Source organism: Apteryx mantelli, chromosome 5 (genome assembly GCF_036417845.1).
Source record: "Apteryx mantelli isolate bAptMan1 chromosome 5, bAptMan1.hap1, whole genome shotgun sequence".
NCBI classification, from domain to species: Eukaryota; Metazoa; Chordata; class Aves; order Apterygiformes; family Apterygidae; genus Apteryx; species Apteryx mantelli.
The window spans coordinates 39,408,190-39,430,105 of NC_089982.1; the positions used below are offsets into that span (position 1 = coordinate 39,408,190).

The 21,916-nt window shown below is 40.2% G+C and overlaps 1 protein-coding gene across 2 annotated transcripts in view; it reads left to right on the forward strand.

The window, feature by feature from the left end:
* GUCY1B1 (guanylate cyclase 1 soluble subunit beta 1) overlaps positions 1-21,916 on the forward strand; it is a 48,887-nt gene that overhangs the window by 11,537 nt on the left and 15,434 nt on the right. For both annotated transcript variants that reach the window (XM_067297843.1, XM_067297842.1), the window contains 3 exons: positions 10,138-10,238; positions 11,302-11,420; positions 15,562-15,759. In XM_067297843.1, the coding sequence (XP_067153944.1) occupies positions 11,328-11,420; positions 15,562-15,759 (291 nt within the window). In that variant the 5' untranslated portion in view covers positions 10,138-10,238; positions 11,302-11,327. The remainder of the gene's footprint in view (positions 1-10,137; positions 10,239-11,301; positions 11,421-15,561; positions 15,760-21,916) is intronic.

Consider the following 21,916-nt stretch of genomic DNA (forward strand, 5'->3'; position numbering starts at 1 on the left):
AAGAAATGTTCTTTCTAAATTCCAGCTTTATGGTTGACTACAGAGTTAGACCAGCAAGTGCTACTACAAAAGAATAAAAGTTCTGAAAGTAGCAGCCTTCAGCTTGATTATGACTTATTCCAGTTGTCTTTACATGCTACACTCTGACAGCAAAACTACATTAAAATCCACTTTGTGTAGGGTGTACTATATAAGTAAATGAAAGGTGTACAGGACCATCTTGACATGGCATCTTGTCCAACTAAGTTGCATTTGAAATCTCAAAATGGCAAAAAATCCTTACCACATCAACAAATATTTCCTCTGTGTTTTCAGAATTTTAAAGACCCACATAAATAGCAGGTCTCTTTCTAGGCATACGGATTAGGAATCTCTGTACTAAGCAAAAATGAATCACTTCTAGATCACATCTCATTGAGCTTTACAGTGTAAAATCTGAGAAATAAAAATGTGCACAGTCTGTAGTTTAAAAATCTGTAGTGCAAGATCTGATCTGATTTTAAGGATGATTTTTGTCTGCACTTAGTTTGCTAGCACTTAATATTTCTTCACTCTCTGTGAATTATTAACATTGCCTTTGAGCATTAGTAGTGTGTTTTCAAATAATAAACTGCCTTTACAATGGGAAAGATTTTCAAAGAGCCCATTGTTCACATGTAGTATCACCTGTAATGCTATTCTGTGCTGCCAGACTAATAGCAATTATAGGGGTGTTAGCATGACCAATAGCAGCCTCCCTTCCTCCAGATAATGGGAGGAAAGGCTCCTTTAGGACTTGATTCTGCTTTGATCTACTCAGTAGGATTTTTTCCACTGATTTGAATGGTGTCAAGGTCAAACATGTACGTGAGAAATCTGTCCTCCATGTAGCAGTGTTATTTTCCATGGTGCAACAGATAAGGTTCTTTTTTCCACAGTGAACTTCCTCAGGTTAACCTGGCTAATACATACATTTTGGAGTTCAGTAATGCATTTTAGAAAAGACTTGGCTGAAATCTTTGTTTCCCTCAATTTGGATAGCTCTGTGTAGTCATTTAAAATTAGTCTAGAGTGAATAGAAAGGGTTGCCAGACCCTAACAGTTAGGACAGGCATAACTTGGGAGGTAAATTCTGAATCATGAAATACCGTGGCCCATGTGCTGATAAGAGGAGTCAGTTTAGGCAAGAGCATCAGTCTCCTGGAATTTTTCAAAGTTTTGTACATAAACTTATTGGGAACAAAGCACACCCTTCTTTTGTGTTTTAGAAATGTAAATGTGACGTGAATTGTAATCATGTTCTGTTTGACTTGGAAGTGGTTTTGAAAGAAAGGCCATATAAAAGTTAAAAGTTTGCTACTGTAGTGCTGCTACTTCACTAAGGAATTAACCAAGGCTAGACTTGGGAATTTGCCAAAAGTTGTTGCTGTTGGCTCATTTCCAGTCAAGCTGTTAAAGTCACCGCATGTTATTGCTGTGTTAATACCTTTGTGGTCAGACACCAGGGTCCGCAAAAAATGTTATAGCTATGCTAACATGCTCTGATTGTTTTATCTGGTCCAAAACTGGGAATAAAGATTGCAGCAAAACATTTCAAGGGAAATTTCCCAATTTTCCATTAAGCTGTGAAATATGAAGTTTTCTATAATATGTAGTCAACCAAATGTAAATTCTGTGTGTCTAAGGGTGCCGTGTTATATCCCAGTTGTACTCTCAGCTTATGAACCATCTGTCAGCTAGGAGGCAGAAGCTGTTCAGATGAGAACAGTTGCAGCCTCTGGTCTTTTAAAGTTCACATCTTCAAGTTTATAGCTATACCTTGTTCTACACTGACTGATGTGTTTTCACACATGATACTCAGATAGTGGAGTAAAACCAGCTGTATCACGCTGGAGGAGTTGCCATCGATGGCCAGCCAATCACAATAGCTCTCTGCAAAGCTGACAAAGCAGCCTCACTTTTAGTATTGGGTATACTTGTTTTCAAAACACTCTCGTATATTTCTTTTGCAGTTCCTTAGTGTAAATGCAGGTAGGCTGATAGATCAGGGGTCAGGTAATTAGGTGAGAAAACTGCAGGCGTGAGGAAACCACCTGGGGATTGTCTGTTCACCTAAATGAATGTTTCAATGGTTTTGTCCTGTGTTCTAGCCTACTGGTGTTCACATCACAGTCAGCCTCTCTGGTGCTGATAGCTATTATGTTGATAGCTATTCTAGCCACTTCCAGACTGTTGTATTATTTAGACTTTAGGTGTACCCACAGGGGAAGGGCAGTTGCAGCACTTAGGTTTATAGGAGGTCTAATGCAGTTTGTATTGTATTGAAGCATGCAGGAAGAGGCATTATTGACCTGCAATTCAGTAGATTTGCTGAGGAACGAATGCCTTTGTGGGAAAAAAAGAGTGTTTTCATGTTACTTTGGCCATTTTGGATAAGCTTACAGCAGCATTTCCCTATCTCATGTAGTCTTCAGGCTAATCATGGATTTCAGAGAGAAAGATTTTTCTAAGTTCTCGCTGCCATCAGATTAGCGAGGGTGCTGGAAAGGCTTCAAAAGCTGCAGTCTCAGCTCACTGGAGACAGGCGAAAGCCTTCTACTGACTTCACTGAACCTCCTGTCAAGTCCTCAGCCATCTAGCTAGCTACATATTGTTCTGTGTGCACAGCAGCTTCTGTGACCAGGTGACAAACCTGACTGGGAAATCCATCCAGCAGAAAAATAAGCCAGAAAAATAACTATTTGGCTGAATAATTTTTTCAGCTCAGCATGTAGTCAAATGAGTTGGGGTGTACCAGCACAAAATGGGTGAGAAGTATAGAGAAGGAATGGTTCAGGGAAGAAAAAGAGAGTTCTGGGATCTAATAATTTTCAAGCATTGGCTTTTAAAAAGCTTTTTAGCTTTTGCTGCAGGTTTAGATCAGACTTTGTTGTAAGGATTTGCCATAACTGTAGGACGAACAAAATGTTTTTAACCACATGGCTTTGAGTGAGGAGTTTAGTCCCCTGCAGGAGCAAATCTTTATTTGGTGAATTTTCTAAAAAGAAATTTCTCTAAATGAGGTTGATTTCTTTTGGATTACAATTTTTTAAAAATATTATTCTCTGTCTCTTTTAAGTAAAAGTAACTAAAAAATCTCTCTTGCGTGATTAACCTCCAGTACAAATGCTGGGTCCTTTTCCTGTACTGCTAAATGCCCAGCAAGACTGCTGATGCTTAGTGAGAGTGAAGCCTAGGGGCAGGTGAGCTTCGCCCCAGAAAATTATATCCAGCGAATGCAGACTTGATTGCTAATTGAACTATTTCTTGTTCAACTTTATTTTGCAAATAAAGTTATTTTAATGGAAAATACAAAATTAAGGCTACAGAGAAGTGTAGATGGCTGCTGAGTAATCCAAAGCATCTAGAGAAAACCGGAGAAAAAATAAAATGGCTGAAGTAATCTAAATGGAGCAGGCATAAAAATAACCGATGGTGATTTTAAAAAGCAGTGGCTTAGAGAAGCTGCAGACATTGAAGGAAAACTTTGACAAAGTACACGAAAGACAACTAAAAAAAGAAAAAAGCACAGAGATGGAAAGAGGAGAAGTTTCAGTCAGTGTAGTTGGAGGAAATGTAAGAAGTTTTGAAGGCGATACCCAAGTGATCAAACTGGCTCAACTTCTAATAGAGAAAATTCTCACACACAAAAAAATGTCTACTGGACTGTGCAAGTATCCACTATTTTGAGGATGTTCATTGCATTTCTAGATGTGTGTGTTATCCTTTGTGGTTTGGCTGAGAAGGAGAGATTAAGAGAAAGCACAGTGTATATCAGCAATGTAGGAAAGTTTGTTCACCCTTTGCAAGCTTTCCTCTAAACTAAATCTGACTTAGTTGCATACCATGTTCTAAGAATGAAAGAATCAAGATGGTTTTCTTTTCTCACATTAATTTCAGTTCAGTTCTTAGGAATTGTAAACGCCAGCCTCCCTGACTGACCTCATATGGTCCAAGACAACATTTCTCACTAACAAATCCAGCTCTTCTCCTGCTTAGGAGAAGAAGGAATATGTGGTATGGGAGCTGATTTCAGGAGTCAGTGAGGTTTGATATCCTGCAGGCTGATTTGAAGTTTTTAGAGAATAGCTGGGGAGAAAGGACCAAAAGTACTATTCTTGACTATGAAAAGAAGAGTATGTTAAGGGACTGTGTGTACACATACCATTTCTGCTTGCTTTTTTAGAAATACACTATTTCTTCAAGTAATCACTAAAATTATTGTAACTGATCGTTTACAAAAAAGATGTACCATGTTTATTTTTTTGTCTCTTTGAGAACAGTCTTGCAGCCAGTTTGCCCTGTTTACCAGTGTCTGTTCTTTCATCCCCTTTGGGAAACTCCCTGAGAGTTCAAGAAAAACATCAGATTTATTAATGTTCTTCATGCCATTTAATAGAGAACGTTCACAGAATCACAGAATCACAGAATCGCTGAGGTTGGAAGGGACCTCTGGAGATCATCTAGTCCAACCCCCCTGCTCAAGCAGGGTCACCTAGAGCACATTGCACAGGATTGCGTCCAGGCGCGTTTTGAATATCTCCAGAGAAGGAGACTCCACCACCTCTCGGGGCAACCTCTTCCAGTGCTCTGTCACCCTCACAGTGAAAAAGTTTTTCCTCATGTTCAGATGGAAGTGTCCGTGTTTCAGTTTGTGCCCGTTGCCTCGCGTCCTGTCACTGGGCACCACTGAAAAGAGCCTGGCTCCATCCTCTTGACACCCTCCCTTCACATACTTGTACACATTGATAAGATCTCCTCTCAGCCTTCTCTTCTCCAAGCTAAACAGGCCAAGCTCTCTCAGTCTTTCCTCATAAGAGAGATGCTCCAGTCCCCTAATCATCTTTGTAGCCCTTCGCTGGACTTGCTCCAGTAGTGCCATGTCCCTCTTGTACTGGGGAGCCCAGAACTGGACGCAGTACTCCAGATGTGGCCTCCCCAGGGCTGAGTAGAGGGGGAGAATCACCTCCCTCGACCTGCTGGCAACACTCTTCCTGATGCAGCCCAGGATACCATTGGCCTTCTTGGCCACAAGGGCACATTGCTGCCTCATGCTTAACTTGGTGTCCACCAGCACTGCCAGGTCCTTCTCCGCAGAGCTGCTTTCCAGCAGGTCAACCCCCAACCTGTACTGGTGCCTGGGGTCATTCCTCCCCAGGTGCAGGACCCTGCACTTGCCTTTGTTGAACTTCAGGAGGTTCCTCTCCGCCCACCTCTCCAGCCTGTCCAGGTCTCTCTGAATGGCAGCACAGCCCTCTGGTGTATCGGCCACTCCTCCCAGTTTTGTATCATCAGCAAACTTGCTGAGGGTGCACTCTGTGCCTTCATCCAGGTCATTGATGAAGAAGTTGAACAAGACTGGACCCAGGACTGACCCCTGGGGGACACTGCTAGCTACAGGCCTCCAACTAGACTCTGCACCGCTGATCACAACCCTCTGAGCACTGCCATTCAGCCAGTTCTCAATCCACCTCACTGTCCACTCATCCAGCCCACACTTCCTGAGCTTGTCTATGAGGATGTTATGGGAGACAGTGTCAAAAGCCTTGCTGAAGTCAAGGTAGACAACATCCACTGCTCTCCCCTCATCTACCCAGCCAGTCATTCCATCAGAGAAGGCTATCAGATTGGTTAGGCATGATTTCCCCTTGGTGAAGCCATGCTGACTACTCCTGATCACCTTCTTTTCCTCCACATGCTTGGAGATGGCTTCCAGGATGAGCTGCTCCATCACCTTTCCAGGGATGGAGGTGAGGCTGACTGGCCTGTAGTTCCCTGGGTCCTCCTTCTTGCCCTTTTTGAAGACTGGGGTGACACTGGCTTTCTTCCAGTCCTCGGGCGCCTCTCCTGTCCTCCATGACCTTTCAAAGATGATGGAGAGTGGCTTAGCAATAACGTCCGCCAGCTCCCTCAGCACTCGTGGGTGCATCCCATCGGGGCCCATGGATTTGTGGGTGTCAAGTTTGCTTAAATGATCTCTAACCCACTCCTCCTCCACCAAGGGAAAGTCTTCCTCTCTCCAGACTTTCTCTCTTGCCTCCAGGGTCTGGGGTTCCTGAGGGCTGGCCTGAGCAGTAAAGACTGAAGCAAAGAAGGCATTCAGTAACTCTGCCTTCTCTGCATCCTTCGTCACCAGGGCACCCACCCCATTCAGCAAAGGGCCCACATTTTCCCTAGTCTTCCTCTTGCTACTGATGTATTTGAAGAAGCCCTTCTTGCTGTCCTTGACATCTCTAGCCAGATTTAATTCCAAATGGGCCTTAGCCTTCCTCGTCGCATCCCTGCATACTCTGACAACGTTCCTATATTCCTCCCAAGCGGCCTGTCCCCCTTTCCACTTTCTGTATACTTCCTTCTTCTGGTTGAGTTTTGCCAGGAGCTCCTTGCTCATCCATGCAGGTCTCCTGCCTCCTTTGCTTGACTTCCTACTCATAGGGATGCACCGCTCTTGAGCCTGGAGGAAGTGATGTTTGAATATTAACCAGCTCTCTTGAACACTCCTTCCTTCTAGGGCCCTCACCCATGGGATTCCTCCAAGTAGGTCCCTGAAGAGGCCAAAGTTTGCTCTCCTGAAGTCCAGGGTTGCGATCCTACTTGGTGCCCTGCTGCCTCCTTGCAGGATCCTGAACTCCACCAGCTCATGGTCACTGCAGCCAAGGCAGCCCCCAACCTTCACATCTTCCACCAGTCCTTCTTTGTTTGTTAGTACAAGGTCCAGCAGCACACCTCTCCTTGTTGGCTCCTCCACCACCTGTGTCAAGAAGTTGTCACCAATGCTCTGCAGGAACCTCCAGGAGTGTTTGTGCCTAGCTGTGTTGTCTTTCCAGCAGATATCAGGGTGGTTGAAGTCCCCCATGAGAACCAGGGCCTGGGATCGTGAGGCTACTTCCAGCTGTCTGTAGAAGGCCTCATCGACTTCCTCTTCCTGATCAGGTGGCCTGTAGTAAACACCCACAACAGTGTCACCCATGCTAGCCTTCCCTTTGATCCTTACCCATAAGCTCTCGACTCACTCTTCATCCACCCCTAGGCACAGCTCAACACATTCCAGTTGCTCTCTCACATAAAGAGCAACTCCACCACCTCGCTTTCCTGGCCTGTCTTTCCTAAAAAGCACGTAGCCATCCATGACAGCACTCCAGTCATGCGAGCTATCCCACCATGTCTCTGTAATGGCAATGAGATCATGGCCCTGCGACCGCACACATATCTCTAGTTCTTCCTGTTTGTTCCCCAAGCTGCGTGCATTGGTGTACAGGCATTTCAGGGAGGTGATCGAGCATGCAGGTTTCCCAGGAGGGGTAAAAGAGGGTCCTCCATAGCCACATCCCATGCGCGCTTCCCTGGCTGCTTTCACCTGTTGGAGGCATCCTGACTTGAGCAGTCTTTTGCCAACTACCCTGTCTCTATAACTCTCCCCTTCCCCCATCTTTCCTAGTTTAAAGCCCTCCTTACCAGGTTGGCCAACCTGTTGGCAAAGACCTGCGTGCCCCGCCTCGTGAGGTTCTTTTTATATTGAATTCTATAGGATGTTTCGTCTCACCTCTTCTATGGCCTTGTGTTGCTTTGGGAAGATTGCTTAACTTGTTTTTAGCTCATTATGTCCGTTTGTAGAGTAGGTATATAAATGTGCATGCCATGTAGCAGTTAGGAGGCTTCATTAATTAATTTAAAAAAATACAGATTTTTGAAATAGTGTAGCATATTTGTTGGTAAGTGATAAGACTGTGATGAACAAACATCATCAAGATGAAGAGGAAGAAGAAAAGAATGGGTTCAAGACTTCCATTGATAAGTGGTCAGATTGACAAAGATTGATTTACTAATTGTAGGGTAAAATGAGGAGCAATTTCATTTAGGTCAATAGAATAATACCATATAAGATTGGAATCAGGCCTGATCAGCAGTACCATTTGTCATTTAGCAGTTTTAAGATGAACAAGAATAGTTAATTCTCAGAACTCTCTCCCCTTTGAGTAAAACAAAAAATGTTTCTGTGTTTTTATGACTGGATAATTCCAGTGTAAAGGTAATTGCTTGAATTGCTACTTGTTGTGTAGGCATTATTACTTTGTATTATTTCATTTTAAAGCAGGTTATGCCAGTTCTAGAAAATTATAATTTAAATTTCAAAGAGTTTTGTTTTGATTGGTGGTTATTCATGTTATGATGTTAGAGAGAAAGATACTGATGGAAAGGGAATGGAGGATTTTAAATAGTAGATCTAGAATCTACTTTTTAAAGCTATATAACTGCTCTGATGATCATTAGAAATTTAGAGCACTTAGAAATACCAACTCTTAAACAGTATGTTTCAGCTATGTCGCTAGTAGTGCTTCTGTCCTACTCTGGTAAAAGCCCTTCATTACCATAGTACTAGTAAATAATTTTTTACTTGTGGTTCTCTCTCATTTGTACACTAGAAAGGTGATGATTCCAGTCCCAAGCTGATATGTGTCTTAATTCATATGACATAAGTTGAGTTTTTATAAATCATCAAATCATCATCTGCCTTTCTGATACTTTTTCTAATTCTAAGGCTTTTTCTAAAGAACAACTCTCTGTATTAGGGGCTTGGGGGTTTTTTTTGGTAACATAAGATGGTGTGATTCAGTCATTCTCTTGTAGACTTTGCTACTACTTTGTCTTCTGTCTCTCTGAAGTGATCTGTAGCACGGAGCTGTGTTTAGATGAAAGGATATCTTTTCTTCTAATGAGGCAGCTGTGACGCTCACCCGCAAAAATACTACTGATGCCATGATAATACTAGTTTTGTTGAGCCAAAATACATTTTAGGTGCATGAATTGAAGAATGAGTATGTATAAATACTTCCTCTTTTTCACTGGTCCTGCAAAGGACACTGTCTCTATTGGGAGTCATCATAGGCAAGACCACAGAAGGTGAACAGCTACTATAAAAATATAGTGAGAAAGGAAATAGGGCTATGCACAGGACATGAGAAAGGCAAACTCAAGGTGCTGCTGCTGCACATGGCAGAGGAGATGCTGCTCATTTGCCTGGGGAGACCTATGAGGACTTCAGCAAACAGAGCACAACTGCATCAGAGACCGGGGCATCCCCCTGGAGCATCCACATCTCACCGCTGGAAGAGGATGTGCCCCAGGATGCTGAGCAAATTCAGCCTGTGACTTACCCTTACCAAAGGGCAGGGTGGGGAGTACGTCCCTTGGCACGCTCTGCGCGCAGTGGGCCAGCAGTGGAGAGCAGCTAGCACTTGGGGGTCCAGGGGACTGCCTCCCACAAAGGCGGTCGTTGTCCTTGTACAGAGAGCAGGAACTCTGGCACTGCTGTGCAGCAGCAGTGGCCTGGTGCCTGTGTTAACTGTGTGGGGCAGAACAAGGAGGAAGACAGTTGTGAAGCCTTCCTAGTTATTCACTTGTGTCAAATACAAGGCTTGTATATATGAGTGGTCTTGTTTTAAACGTGTGGTTGAGAATTGTTTTCTTTAGTGAAAAGAATGTGTATTCTTATTATGCTTTAAATAACTGGTAATGCTTTACTTATGAAAAACGGACATGTGAACAAGGCATTACAAAATCCTTGCAGGTTTTTTTTTTTTTTTTTTTTTTTAATCCACCAGGAGTGTCCAGAATTCAGAAAAAGGGGTATTTGATTAGGCCATTTGATTAGGTACCTACATCTTGATTTTAGTCTCTTGGAAGATATAAGCAAATGGTTGTTAAAAACATCTCATGCCTTCTATAAATAAAATGTAATCAAAATTGGAAAGAATAAAAACACTTAAAAAAAAAATCTTGAGCTGGGTTATTGGATATTTGCATATTGTAAAATACAAATTCTATCTTTATTAGTTCAGCAACTTCTTTGTGAAGCTCTGTACTGAAAAATCATGTTTATTTTCCCCCAATTCATTATTTTTTTCAGAACACAAGTGGTAGTAATGGTTTCGTATTGTACCTTAATTGCTATGAGATAGGAGACAAATCTAGTTCTGATTTTCAAAAGTGAGTAACTTCTCAGAGGTGGAACCTACACACTTATTCTATTCAAAGGACAAATTCCACATGATAGTAGTTGATTTATAGATTTGGTGCTTCTCCTATAATCAAAAAAATTTTTTCATATTTTCTTTTTAGGAAGGAAGCACAGCTGGATGAAGAAGGACAATTTCTTGTCAGAATAATTTATGATGATTCCAAAACCTATGATCTGGTTGCAGCTGCTAGCAAGGTCCTTAGTAAGTAATAGGAATATCTTCTAGGAATTCTGTCTGCTCTTAGCGGCCAGCTCCTGGTCCGATTTCTTCATAGTTTTAAATGCACTAGTTTTCCCTCTCACCACATAAAAGATAATAATCACGCATCCATGTAGCACAGCGAAACAGGATTTAGTGCACTTCTCTGAAATGTGAAACATGGTCCTTGGAAGAAAGGTTTTTTTTTTTTTTTCATTTAGCTGAAATAGTTTTATTCCTTTTATTTCTTGAAATGATTTTCATTACTTGTAAAGTATTCCAGATCATCAGGTACAGCTTAAACTACAGTAATACATTTCATCCACAGAGCATGGACAGTGTTACAAGCAGTACAAGTAACAATATGCCACCAAAACTACCCTCCTGCTACACCCATGTTCCAGCCCCAGCTGCAAGAGCGGTCCATCACTGCTTGATCCTTGATCTCTCTGCTGGAAGTGCAAACAAGCATGCCTCATTACAAAGCTGTTTGTGGCATGGGTACATCTCATTTCATATCTGTCACTGATTTGGGTAGCATTGATTTTTTCAGTCATTGCAGCTCGGACTGGAATTTAAAAAGTAGAATTATGCCTGTCAGCATTATTTTATTTACAGTCCCCAAATGCAGTATGAATCAGTAGTCAACCAAGAACCCATAAGGCCATGATGGCTGTAGTAGTCGCGTTGAATTGGAGCAACTGATGTGGTTTCACACTATTGTAAACCAGAAAACTCCTCTGAAGTCTGCATTAACAACTACGCAGTTCTTTTATTCATGAGTATGAATACTTTCTTATCTGTACCAACATTTAAAATGCTATACATTTTCAAAATGCAGCATAATCAGAATGGTAATTGGTAAATCCCCATGAAATTCTTATATTTAACACACATTATTTGGTACATTGACCATGAATCTTGTTTTCCTCATATTCTTGACTTGCTGAATCTGGGTAGAGTTTAGGCGCTGTCTTTTTTTATTTATGCAAAAGAGACTAAAGTGGTAAGTGAAGAACATGAAATACAGTATTTGTACTGAATCCCATTTTCCTGTTTTAACTAGATCTAAATGCTGGGGAAATCCTTCAGATGTTTGGGAAGATGTTTTTTGTGTTTTGTCAAGAATCTGGTTATGATACAATTCTACGTGTCTTGGGCTCGAATGTCAGAGAGTTTTTGCAGGTAAGTGTGTGGGTTTGATGGGGTTTTTTTTGTTTTTGTTTTTTTGTTTTTTGTTTTTTTGTTTTTTTTGCTGAAGTATTCCAGATACAGAGGACAAGACAGAAATATGGTCTAGTCAACAGCTTAGACTGGGAGTGAGAATTGGGAGAGCTATTGCCCAGTAGCTGAGTATCAAATGCCTGTTGATTTTTCGCTGGGAACTTACTACACTCTTGTCGTCTGTTCCTTTGAAAATCTCTCCAATAGTAAGTGGAAAGGTTGGAGTGCGTAGTTTGCTTATACTTCTCTGTGATGCAAATACTGGATTATTAGTGTAGATGTCTCACTACCTGCTGCAAAATCTGTATTATTCCAGAACATCCTAGGTTTAGTCAATCCAGACTTCTTTTTCAAAACCCATGGACTGTAACTGCTAGGCAGGCTAACAGGATATGTGTATCCTCCAAGTGGTGCATGCCACATGTGGTCCATGGTCTGTGTGTGGGATGTGACATCCTTATTTCATAGCTCCATTCACAAGCTGCCCTTAAAGCAACCCTTTAGGTAAATGCAATTTTTAAAGGAGAGTCAGGTAATGAAGTTGCAGTTAGGGGTTGGGTAGGAATAAAGGAGGAAGAAAAAAACATTTAAAAGATATAGCTGACCCATTGCTCCATCACTTTTATAAGGTGATGGACCAGTCGTTTCCTCTTCTTTCCCCCTTCCCCTTTTCCAAACAATATATTTCTCTTTCTGTTCATTACCAAGAATGATGATGAGAAAATTGGACACGTTGTAGTGTGCACCCAACCTCTGTAAAAGCATGAACAGTTTACATTTATATTCTTGTAATGATAATATTTTAGGCTGCTTTGTTTGAATTTCAGTGTTAACAGAGGACATTCACTAGTATGTACTCCTGTAAATTCTGGCTGGACTAATGTATTAGTAGCTGTGCCAACAGTATACTTTCTAGCTTGTTATTATGATGGAAAATCAATATTATCTGTGATTTATTGTTGTTGCAGCTTCCAGCAATCAGACTAGGTCAGGAAACTAATTTATATACCTATTAAAAAAATAAACCTTTTTACAGATTGAGTTTATTGTGCTGAGCTTTTGTCAGATTCTTAAAATGCATAATAAAGATAGTTCCAAAAGGTGCAAAGTGCATCTTGAAATCTGTACTGAGCCCAGAATTTATGAAATAATTGAGGGCTTCAGTTTTTTAAAGCCTGTGAAAATAAGCCTGACATTTATGTTCTACTTCCCTTGGTGTCTCGGAGAGAATTTAGTTTATCCGTAGATGAAACACAGGTACTTCAAGCTTCAAGAAGGAGGAAAAGACAGCACAACCAAAACTAATATTTATACTCTGTGAAAAACACAGGCCTGGAAAAAGTACAAATCTTATTGAAAGACACTATGCCAGAGAGATGCAGTGTGAAAAGAGATACCTCCTAAGAAATCCCAAGTGTGCTTTTATGTTATGTTCAGTAGCTCTCTATTGAAAGAAAATCAAACACTGGAGTAGTGGTTAATATGGTCCAATTTAGGGAATCATTTACTTGGCTATGTAATTGTTCATAATTGCAGTGCAATAAATGTAAGCAGGTTAATCTCTCTTTTGGAAAAGTTTCCAGAAATGCCATACAGCACAGGCCTGAATGGCATATCTGTGTATGTCAGGTGCCAGTCACAACTTGGTTACTTTCAGACAGGCCAAGACCTGCCTGTTTTAGTGTCACTGGTCCTTGCTCATTCCTGCTCAGAGATCCCTTTGTGTTTCGCCAAGGAGCTGGTCACTGCTCTCAGCAGCTCTAGAAGTAGCGTCTCTGGTCCCAACACAAGCTCTGGCATACATCTGAGCGGTCTAGGAGCCAAGAATTCAGGGAGAGAGCTTAAGATGCATTACCTGTACCTGATCGCTTTTCTGGCCCACAGTAGGTGAACAAACCAGAAAAAAGAAACATTTTTCTTCCAGAAGCTGCAATATCAATTTAGAAAGGAGCAAAAACAACAAGGAGTAAGAATGGGTTTAGAGGAGACAATAACAATACCTGAATGGCAAGACTTGGGAGTGCTTTTAGCTCCTGAATCTGTATGCCCATCTTCACTGCTTCTGGACTCTGTGTTGGAGTAAGGACCTGGATACAATTAAGTTCCTTCCTCACCCTTTGATCTGTATGCATGAGAAGAAAAGAGACACTGGGGACTGGAAAGCAGCTGCAGTACACCCTGGCCCAGTCCCCCACCCTGGATGTTTAGGGAGTCAGGACTGAAGGGCATGTCACAAGGTTTACCTGTCCCACTGTTCAGACATAACAGCCCCCAGTAATGGGCTGGTATGGTAGCAAAGTGGTCTTGCACAATGGGGCTACTGCCTTACCAACACTTGTACTGGAGTTAAATTTTCATACTTAGATACCCATTTTACAAAAAATTTGTACTTGACATTGGCCATCTCCCATAGCAAATTCCTTCTGAAACTCTTCAGGTGTTGATGACTGTGTAGCTGGAAGATTACCTGCCTTTTCTATGCATCTCCTTAAGAGTTTTTTTCCAAAAGGTCAACATATCCCAGCTGTTTCTGAGGAGCACACACTGTAGTTCTGCACCTGATTAAGATTTTGAGGCACTCTCTTAGAGCTAGTCACTTCTCTTGTTTTTTTCCCTCATTCACACTCTTTCAGAACAGTCTCTTTCAATCTCATTTTCTTGAATCCCACAAAGATTTCCAGAATTTGACTGCAAGCATTATACTTTTTTCTCTTGAATGCCCACTAACAGCTGGGATGAATTGAGTCCCAGACTCTTCCTTCAAGTTTTAATTTAGAGGTGTTGATATAGCAACAAAAACATGAATTTAAAACAAATGAAAAAAATGAAGGAGGATGTTCCTACGGAATTCATTTATAAGAGCCTCATTTCCTCTGGAGGCCTCCCAAGAGAAAAGGCAGCTGTTGGAGCACTTCACAGCTCGCATGAAATCAAGTTCCGCATGCTTCCACAACTTTGATCGACAGATGCTTGTGAAAGGTGGACAATGACTCAGCCAGCACATTGAAAATGTTTTCATTTCACTTCTCCTTGCCTGGGACAAAACAATACACAAAACCTGATGTTAACAATGACTGGGGGTGAGGGACAATGTTTAAAATGTGTAGTAGTGTTTTGGACTTAAGATATGAAGGAATTGCATACAGTTTACAAAATAGGTAAATGGTTATTTGGGCTGCAACACTATTCAGCAAACCAGATTGTGCTTTCTGTCTTAAAATATACAGTAAATAGCAACATGGAGCCATGATAATTACTTCATAATCAAAGTTGGAGCTGGAGCTGTGTGATTTTGATCTCATTATTCTCTTCAATCTCTTCATAAATTCTGCTTATCAGTTAGTCATTTAGCTTTCCTCTCCAGGTAGTAATTTGTTTTGTCAAAATTTAAAGTTAAATAAATGTCTAGGACATCAGTTGGAAAAATGAAAGACTTATTTCCCTTTCTTGAACAACCTTTTCTGAAACATTTTTACAGCAGCTGTGAGGTGTTCTATATGTTCTGTGGGATTCCTTCTCTTACTCTCAAAGAAAGTATACATTTGAGCCTGGCCTTTTAATTATTTAAATCTGTACTTTAGAATTTGTAACTTTGTTAGGCCTTATACACTTGCATTGACTGTTATGATGTCAGAACAAGCCTGTTTCATTCAGAATAAGGGGAAAGACTTGTGGTTATTCAGACAAGGTTATTTGTATTTCACACCTAAATTCACTTATGAAGAGGAGATTATAAAGACTAGAATTAGGAAGGGAGGAAAATGAATGATGAACAGGATTGAGAAACATGTAGGAGGTCTTTAATCATCTGAATGTTTTGGAATACAGCATAGTCAAGCCTGAGTTTTTACTGTCTAGAGTAATTTTTATTGGTTCTACTTTTGATGCCATTCATTGTTCAGACATCTGTACAGTAGGCAGAGAGAACATCAAAAGCTGCCTGAGAGGGCTGCTATTAAGATAGTTCTAGAAATAACACAGCTAATGCACAATGTGTCCAGTGTGAGAAAGGGGATGGCCAGATTAGACATGACATGCACTTACTTTCTTTAAAACAAATATGCGAATCGCTTATAATCATGTTTTTAATTTCTTGTTCCAGAACTTGGATGCTCTGCATGACCACCTTGCTACTATTTACCCAGGTATGCGAGCCCCTTCCTTTAGGTGCACTGATGCAGAGAAGGGGAAGGGACTCATTCTGCACTACTATTCAGAAAGAGAAGGTCTTCAGGATATTGTCATTGGAATCATCAAAACGGTAGCTCAACAGATCCATGGTACAGAAATAGATATGAAGGTATGAAGGCATGTACGCATTGGAAGTTTTATGTCATTAAGACAAAATCAAGAAAAACAAATGGTGGCAGACAGTCATTATTGTTGTTTCTGTATCCTTTGTTCTTTCTACAGGGCTCTAGCTGTCAGGGTTTTGAACAAGTCTATGTATCAACTGCAGACCATGACATCTCACTTTCCTTAACAGCCCTGTTCTGTAATCACCAACCTTCATCTGAGTCATAATCAATGCTGGCTGTGAAAAAATAGAATGATGTAAAAGCTACCATGCCAACTATATCCCTTTGCACTAGAAGAAGCTCCCATTGTTGTATATGACAGGTTGAAGTCTGCTTTCTGTCACCAAGAATAACACAGATTCTCAGAAGTCCCAAGCCAGGTAGTATGTATTCAAGCTTTCAAGTAGTCAAGCTACTAAGAGAACTGCAGGATGTTAGACTTTAAGTTAACCACAGTTTAGTCAGAAAAATGGGAAGCAAAAGCTCATTCTTGGACAAAGCACCATAGGATCTAGAATGACAGGACTGCTTCTTTATCTTATTGCTTCTCTGAATTATTTTCATACCAGCACAGTGACCCCTGTGAAGCACTGCTTTAGTATTGATGCAGGAAGAGCCACCATCGTTTGGGTTGTTTCAGAGGCAGGTCAACCATGTACTGAGAAGGCCAGCACTACTTTGCAAACAGGCCCAATCAGTAACAGTTCAGGACACTACCCTGTTATTCAAAGAAGACACGTATGGAAATTATGTACTGAGCTATTGGGGCACTTTTTGTCTACTTTCTTTTGAATTTGGCATATATCTCTTACTGTCTACTGTGTGTTCTGTGAGAACACGGACATTTTGTTTCTGTGTCCTAGATTCTTCATCTGTTTGTAAACCGTGAGGCTGATGTGCACTGATGGGGCCTGGCTGAGGCACAATGGTTTCCTTCCAGTCTTCATGCCGGGTTTTACTTCCCAGAACCAAGATGTGTTTGTGGGTCTCATACCATCAGGGAGTGGAAATGCAGCTGGATATATCTTCTATCCCAAGAATAGAGAAATATCCCCAAGTCTTGCAGTTTACATAGAGCCATGTGTGCTAAGTCACTTGAGAAACTGGAATGAGGCCCCTGCTTTGTGTCTGTATAGAGCAACAAAGATTTAATTGATTGCTGAAACAGGCTCTGCATATCTAAAATCAGGGCATGGTCCAAGGCATAGTTAGCCTTTGGATCTGGAGGAAAAACAGCAATATAAAAGCTGTTTGGTGATAGAAATTTTGCAACTAATACCAAATACTTTTCATCAAGTATACAAAAGTCTAAGCAGCTACAACAAGCTTTCTTAAATATCCTCTAGTCATCTTACATTTCTAGTGCAGTTTCACTGTATATTTCACCTGAAGTAATAATACTTTGCTTTAGCTTTAATCTGGCTAAAGCCTAAAACAAAAGAATACTTGAGTGTAATGTTCATGCTGTCATTGTCATAAAATATGTTTGTTTGCTTGCTCAAAAAGCTCCAATTCAATGAGTGTATCACAAAAACATGATCTAGCTTATGTAAGATATTTACAAGGTACTCAATAACAAAGGTATTTGTAATGCTGCGTTGGAGTGTTGCCTTTTAGGTATCTTGTTTTATAAGCTAGCTCAGGTTTATAGTGAATTAATGTTTTTATATTGCAGTAGCGACATACTTGATGTTATTTGTTTAGATCCTGGTTTGTAAGTATTTCAGACTTTCTACAGCAGGTGTTAGTAGGCAGTTAGACAAAGATGCAACAGAATCAAAACAAACAACCTTCTTAGGCTCCTGTTTATTCAGTGTTGAGACAGACTAGGAGGGCCATGCTGGAAAGTTTGCTGTAAGAGTGCTGAAGCTGTTGCCTAACAAGCATTTCTTTTGGTAGCACAGCCAGCTTACACAGCCCCCCAGCTCTTTCTGCTCAAGCTGTCCTAGTATAGCTTCTTCAGCTGTGTCTTTCTAGCTGCCATGAAGCTATAAAATAAACTAGATTGAGGAAGCAAACTGGGTTCAAAATAACAGTTTTTTTTCCTGGGTCATTTTTACCCATATCTGTTCCCTTATGTAGTTTGCTCTGCTGACTATCAGTGAGTTCTGCAAGCACAGCCAGAGTCATGCAGAGACAAAAGTGATCAGTGGGGCAGACAAGAAATGGTGGCTGCTCAAAGCAGCTATCAAAACATACTTTTGTCAAATTGTCTCCATAGTCTGTTATTTTGTTGAGAAGATTGTATTGGGCAGTACTGATATCCATCTAGTACTTCTCACAAATAATAAATGCTCCAAAGAGGTTTAAATATTGATTATAAATTTACTTTTAATTTTCATTTAACTTTGTTAGGGTTTTCTGGAGATTTTACTGTTATACTGTAATTAAATAGAAATTTAATAATATCAGTCCAATCTATTGTAAGAGGGCACAAAGTTTAATCAAAGCTGTTCTTCCAGACTGTCAGAGCCAAAAGCATATAGGCCCATAAAAATTGATGCTACTTCTAAACTGTAGAAAGTGTGTGTATTTTGTTGTGCCAGTTACCCTGCGAATGTGTTTTTTTTCATGAAATATTGTTCCCTTACCGCTATCAGAAAGTTGTGTGCCTTCAACCCTGAACTTTTTCTCATCTCTGCTTGTTAATAGAGCCTAACTTTTAACACCTATAATGACATTAAATAATACTTTGCTCCATAGTTCCTAAATAACTTCAGTGGTACATATGCTGGGAATAAAAAGTTACTCTGTTTCTGTAAGGTGAGACTGCCAAAATTTGCAGCTTATCCACATAGACAATGAAAATCTCCCTTCGTTACACTGAAGGTCAACTATTAATCATTAATGTCTGCATAGTGAACATTTTAAAACCTCAGCAAAATGATTAAGTCTGCTGTTGTGGTACCTGGCTAGTTTTACACTGTGAAGAAAAATGAGAACAGGAAAAAAAAATCAGACAGCTTTCTTTCATCTCAATCCCTTGGTCCATAGTTTAGCAAATTAGTGCTTGCATGTTTCAGTCTGCTAGTAATGCATTGTTTGAAATGGCAAAGCATAGAAGAAAAATGGTTTTGCTTTTCATCCCCTAAGTTTTTGCGGACCAACCATTGCCTCTTCTTCTATGAAGTTTTGTTTTGGACTTTAGTCAGAATTTTGCTTAAGGAAGGATTATTTTAGGAACTGGTAAGAGCCTTAGTGCTTAGCTTGTGTTTCTGTTGCTATTATGGGAGGTGCCTTCCTACTTGCAAGAAGAATGCTGAGATTCCTAGTTGTTCTCCCAGATCTATTTATTCAATTATTATCTTCGATTTTACCATTACATTACAATCCAGCATGGGACTGTTTTACTAAAATCTCTCTGTAGTTCTCTTTATATTAGTGTAAAGTTAATATCTGCAATCTGATGTTTAATTACTTTATTACCCACTTCTTCTCCAGCTGTTTAGAACGAATGCTTACGTAAGTCTGCTTGAGAGCAGATTGCTTTTAAGTCTTTTCATTTTCTAAGTGTTTTCATCAAATTTTGCTTGAAGGTGTCTTACACATTACCAGTTTCTGTGAAGGTGGTAGCAGAGTTGAATTGATCTTTTACAATAATAAAGCTTTTATTTCATTAAGTGATTAGATTTTGTTTTCATGAGTTACTTGGACCACAGTCCTGGTTAGTTTGTTTTTGAGAGTTCCTGCAACAATAGAATTTGCAGACATTTCCAATGTTTGCCCTATCAGGTGAAAAGAAAACCTAAGGAATCTCACGATCGTATGGCAAAAAGAAATACTGAGAAAAATATATTGTTCTTGTTTTGTCTCAAATTGTTTCTTTGAGTGGAGAAATAGCTAAATAGAGGGAAAAAAATGTGTAGTTTAATCAATTTTCTGGATTTTCACCCAGAAACCATTATGTATATGTTCTTGTACATTACAGCAGGACTTTCTTGTTCCCGAGTGGTGACCTTCAGGAAACGTGCCTTTTCTTTTTAGACCTAGGGTTTGTGTATGCTGAAGGGATGAAAAAGCTCTGAGTTTGTCTCTGAACTGTGTTAGCAATTTGGTTTGAACTTGGGTTCCCATTTTCAGTTAAGTAATTCAGGAAAGCCTAGGTTGAAATTAATCAGCTAATTAGTCCAAATCCGATTTGCCTTATCTTCCCTGCTATTTTAGTCCATTTTAGCTAAATAGAGGTAGGAACATATCATTTTTCAGCCTGTCCTAAGAATTGTTCCTGACTTTGAAAACACACTAAGAATACTTAACTTCTGCCAGTCTCAGTATGAGAACTAAAAAGTGTTCACGCAACTGGTGACCAGCTTTGGCATGAGATCTGTGTTAGTAGCCTTCTGGCTGTGCCTTCTCTTGCTTCACTTGTCACAGGGGTTTGTGTATAAATGTGTGTGACCTGTGAAGGTGAAGTCAGCACAGAGATTCTCTCAGGGCTACAAATGGTAAAGGACAATGAAGAATGTTGTAAAATCCTACAAAGCCCAAAAATCTGTTGAGAAAACAGACTTCTGCAGTCCTGTTATTATCTGATAGCAAGCCATAAAAATCCGTCTTTTAGACAAGCAGGGAAGATGGTTTACAATACCAAAAGAGAAAGGGCCAGAGGAAATCCTTGACAAGGTGATAATTTCTGATTGTCTAATTACTAACGGCAATCAGAAAGCAAAGCCAGAATGTGACCAGCTGAAGAGATGACCTAAAAACTACTTAGGCAGTCATCATGGAGGCCAAGTGGTACTGAGCCAGACATTGAAGGGATAGCTGTGTATGAAGATAAGGCAATCATGAAGCATAATCAGCTTGTAATTCTGACTCGAGCAGTCAGAAATTCACCAGCTCCAGGCTCAGAGGTGCAGTGCAGTGAGGCAGTCTTTGCCTTGAAACCAACTGCCAGGTGGGAACATCCCTGCAGCTTTAACCTTTGTTGTGCAAAACTGAAGACAGTATCATTTCTACAGTGAACTGCTTTGGCTCAGGACCACCCTGAGACAGCTGCAAACTTGTCAAGTGGCATTAAACAGCCAGTTTTGATGAAAGAGGTCAAAGATTTCATCCTGTATTAAGCTTTAAATGGATTACACCTACTACGCTTTGTATTAATCTTCACAAAGTGAGGGAAAAAGATCCCTGTCCAAAGATACTCTGTCGCTCTCTTGGCATCGAGATGTGAGCATATCTCAGGGACACATCTGTAGCATTGTCTCATGTTGCAGGTACGTCAGGGAAAGTTTAACAAATAGCGTATGTTCATTATGCTTGCTGTATGTAGACAAATGATGATACTGCTTGATTTAATTCTTGTATGAGGTTCATCAAATATATTAAACCAGTAATAGTCATTTTAAAATAAATGTTCTCTGAATTGTACATTGTCTGAATTGTCCCTCGCTGAAATATTGACATGGCTTTTCACTTAGCTAACCAAGGAAAAATTCTGAAGTTGCATCTTCTGGAAAGCACAGGCAGGTAGCCAGTTAGATATTATATATTCTTTTTGAAATCAGGAGAGTGATTTGTCTTCAGTTTTTAACTGAGTTACTATGGTGATTGAGCTCTTCAACATGGTGAGCTGATGTCAGTCATGAGCTAAGACCACAGGGGGAGGCAAAAGAATTAATGTGATTCCTGCCTTTGTCACTGCTGTTGCTGCACTTTCATTTGTCAAGTTCTGTTCTAGTTATATTTACTCCAGAGCAGTTAGGCTAAAATCTTGAAAGTGTCTTTATGCCAACTCAGTATCTAGCCAATTAGGTTGAACCTGTATTTACAAGAGTGAAAGTGTAGAATTTAATCTGTTATGTTAATGGCTGGAAATATTGGTTTTAAATTGGCTCACAAGTTAAAAGCTCAAGGAGCTCAAGGAAGAATGACCAGAATTTAGGTACTGTGAATATGAATATAATTGAACAACACTATCTGCAGAAAGCTCGTGTTATTCTGTGGAGGAGAAATACCTCATTACATTTTTAGGATGGCTTTTATTTTTTAGGATAGCAAAACCAAGATATCTCTCTCAAGTTTTTTAAGATGGAGTTTTATCTATATCTCAGATGCCTCAGAAAAGAGGAGGGTTGCAAGCTGTTTGAGGTAGATAAAATCATGAGGTAGGTAGTGTGTGCAGCTAGTGCATAAAAAATGTGAACAGGAAAGACATCA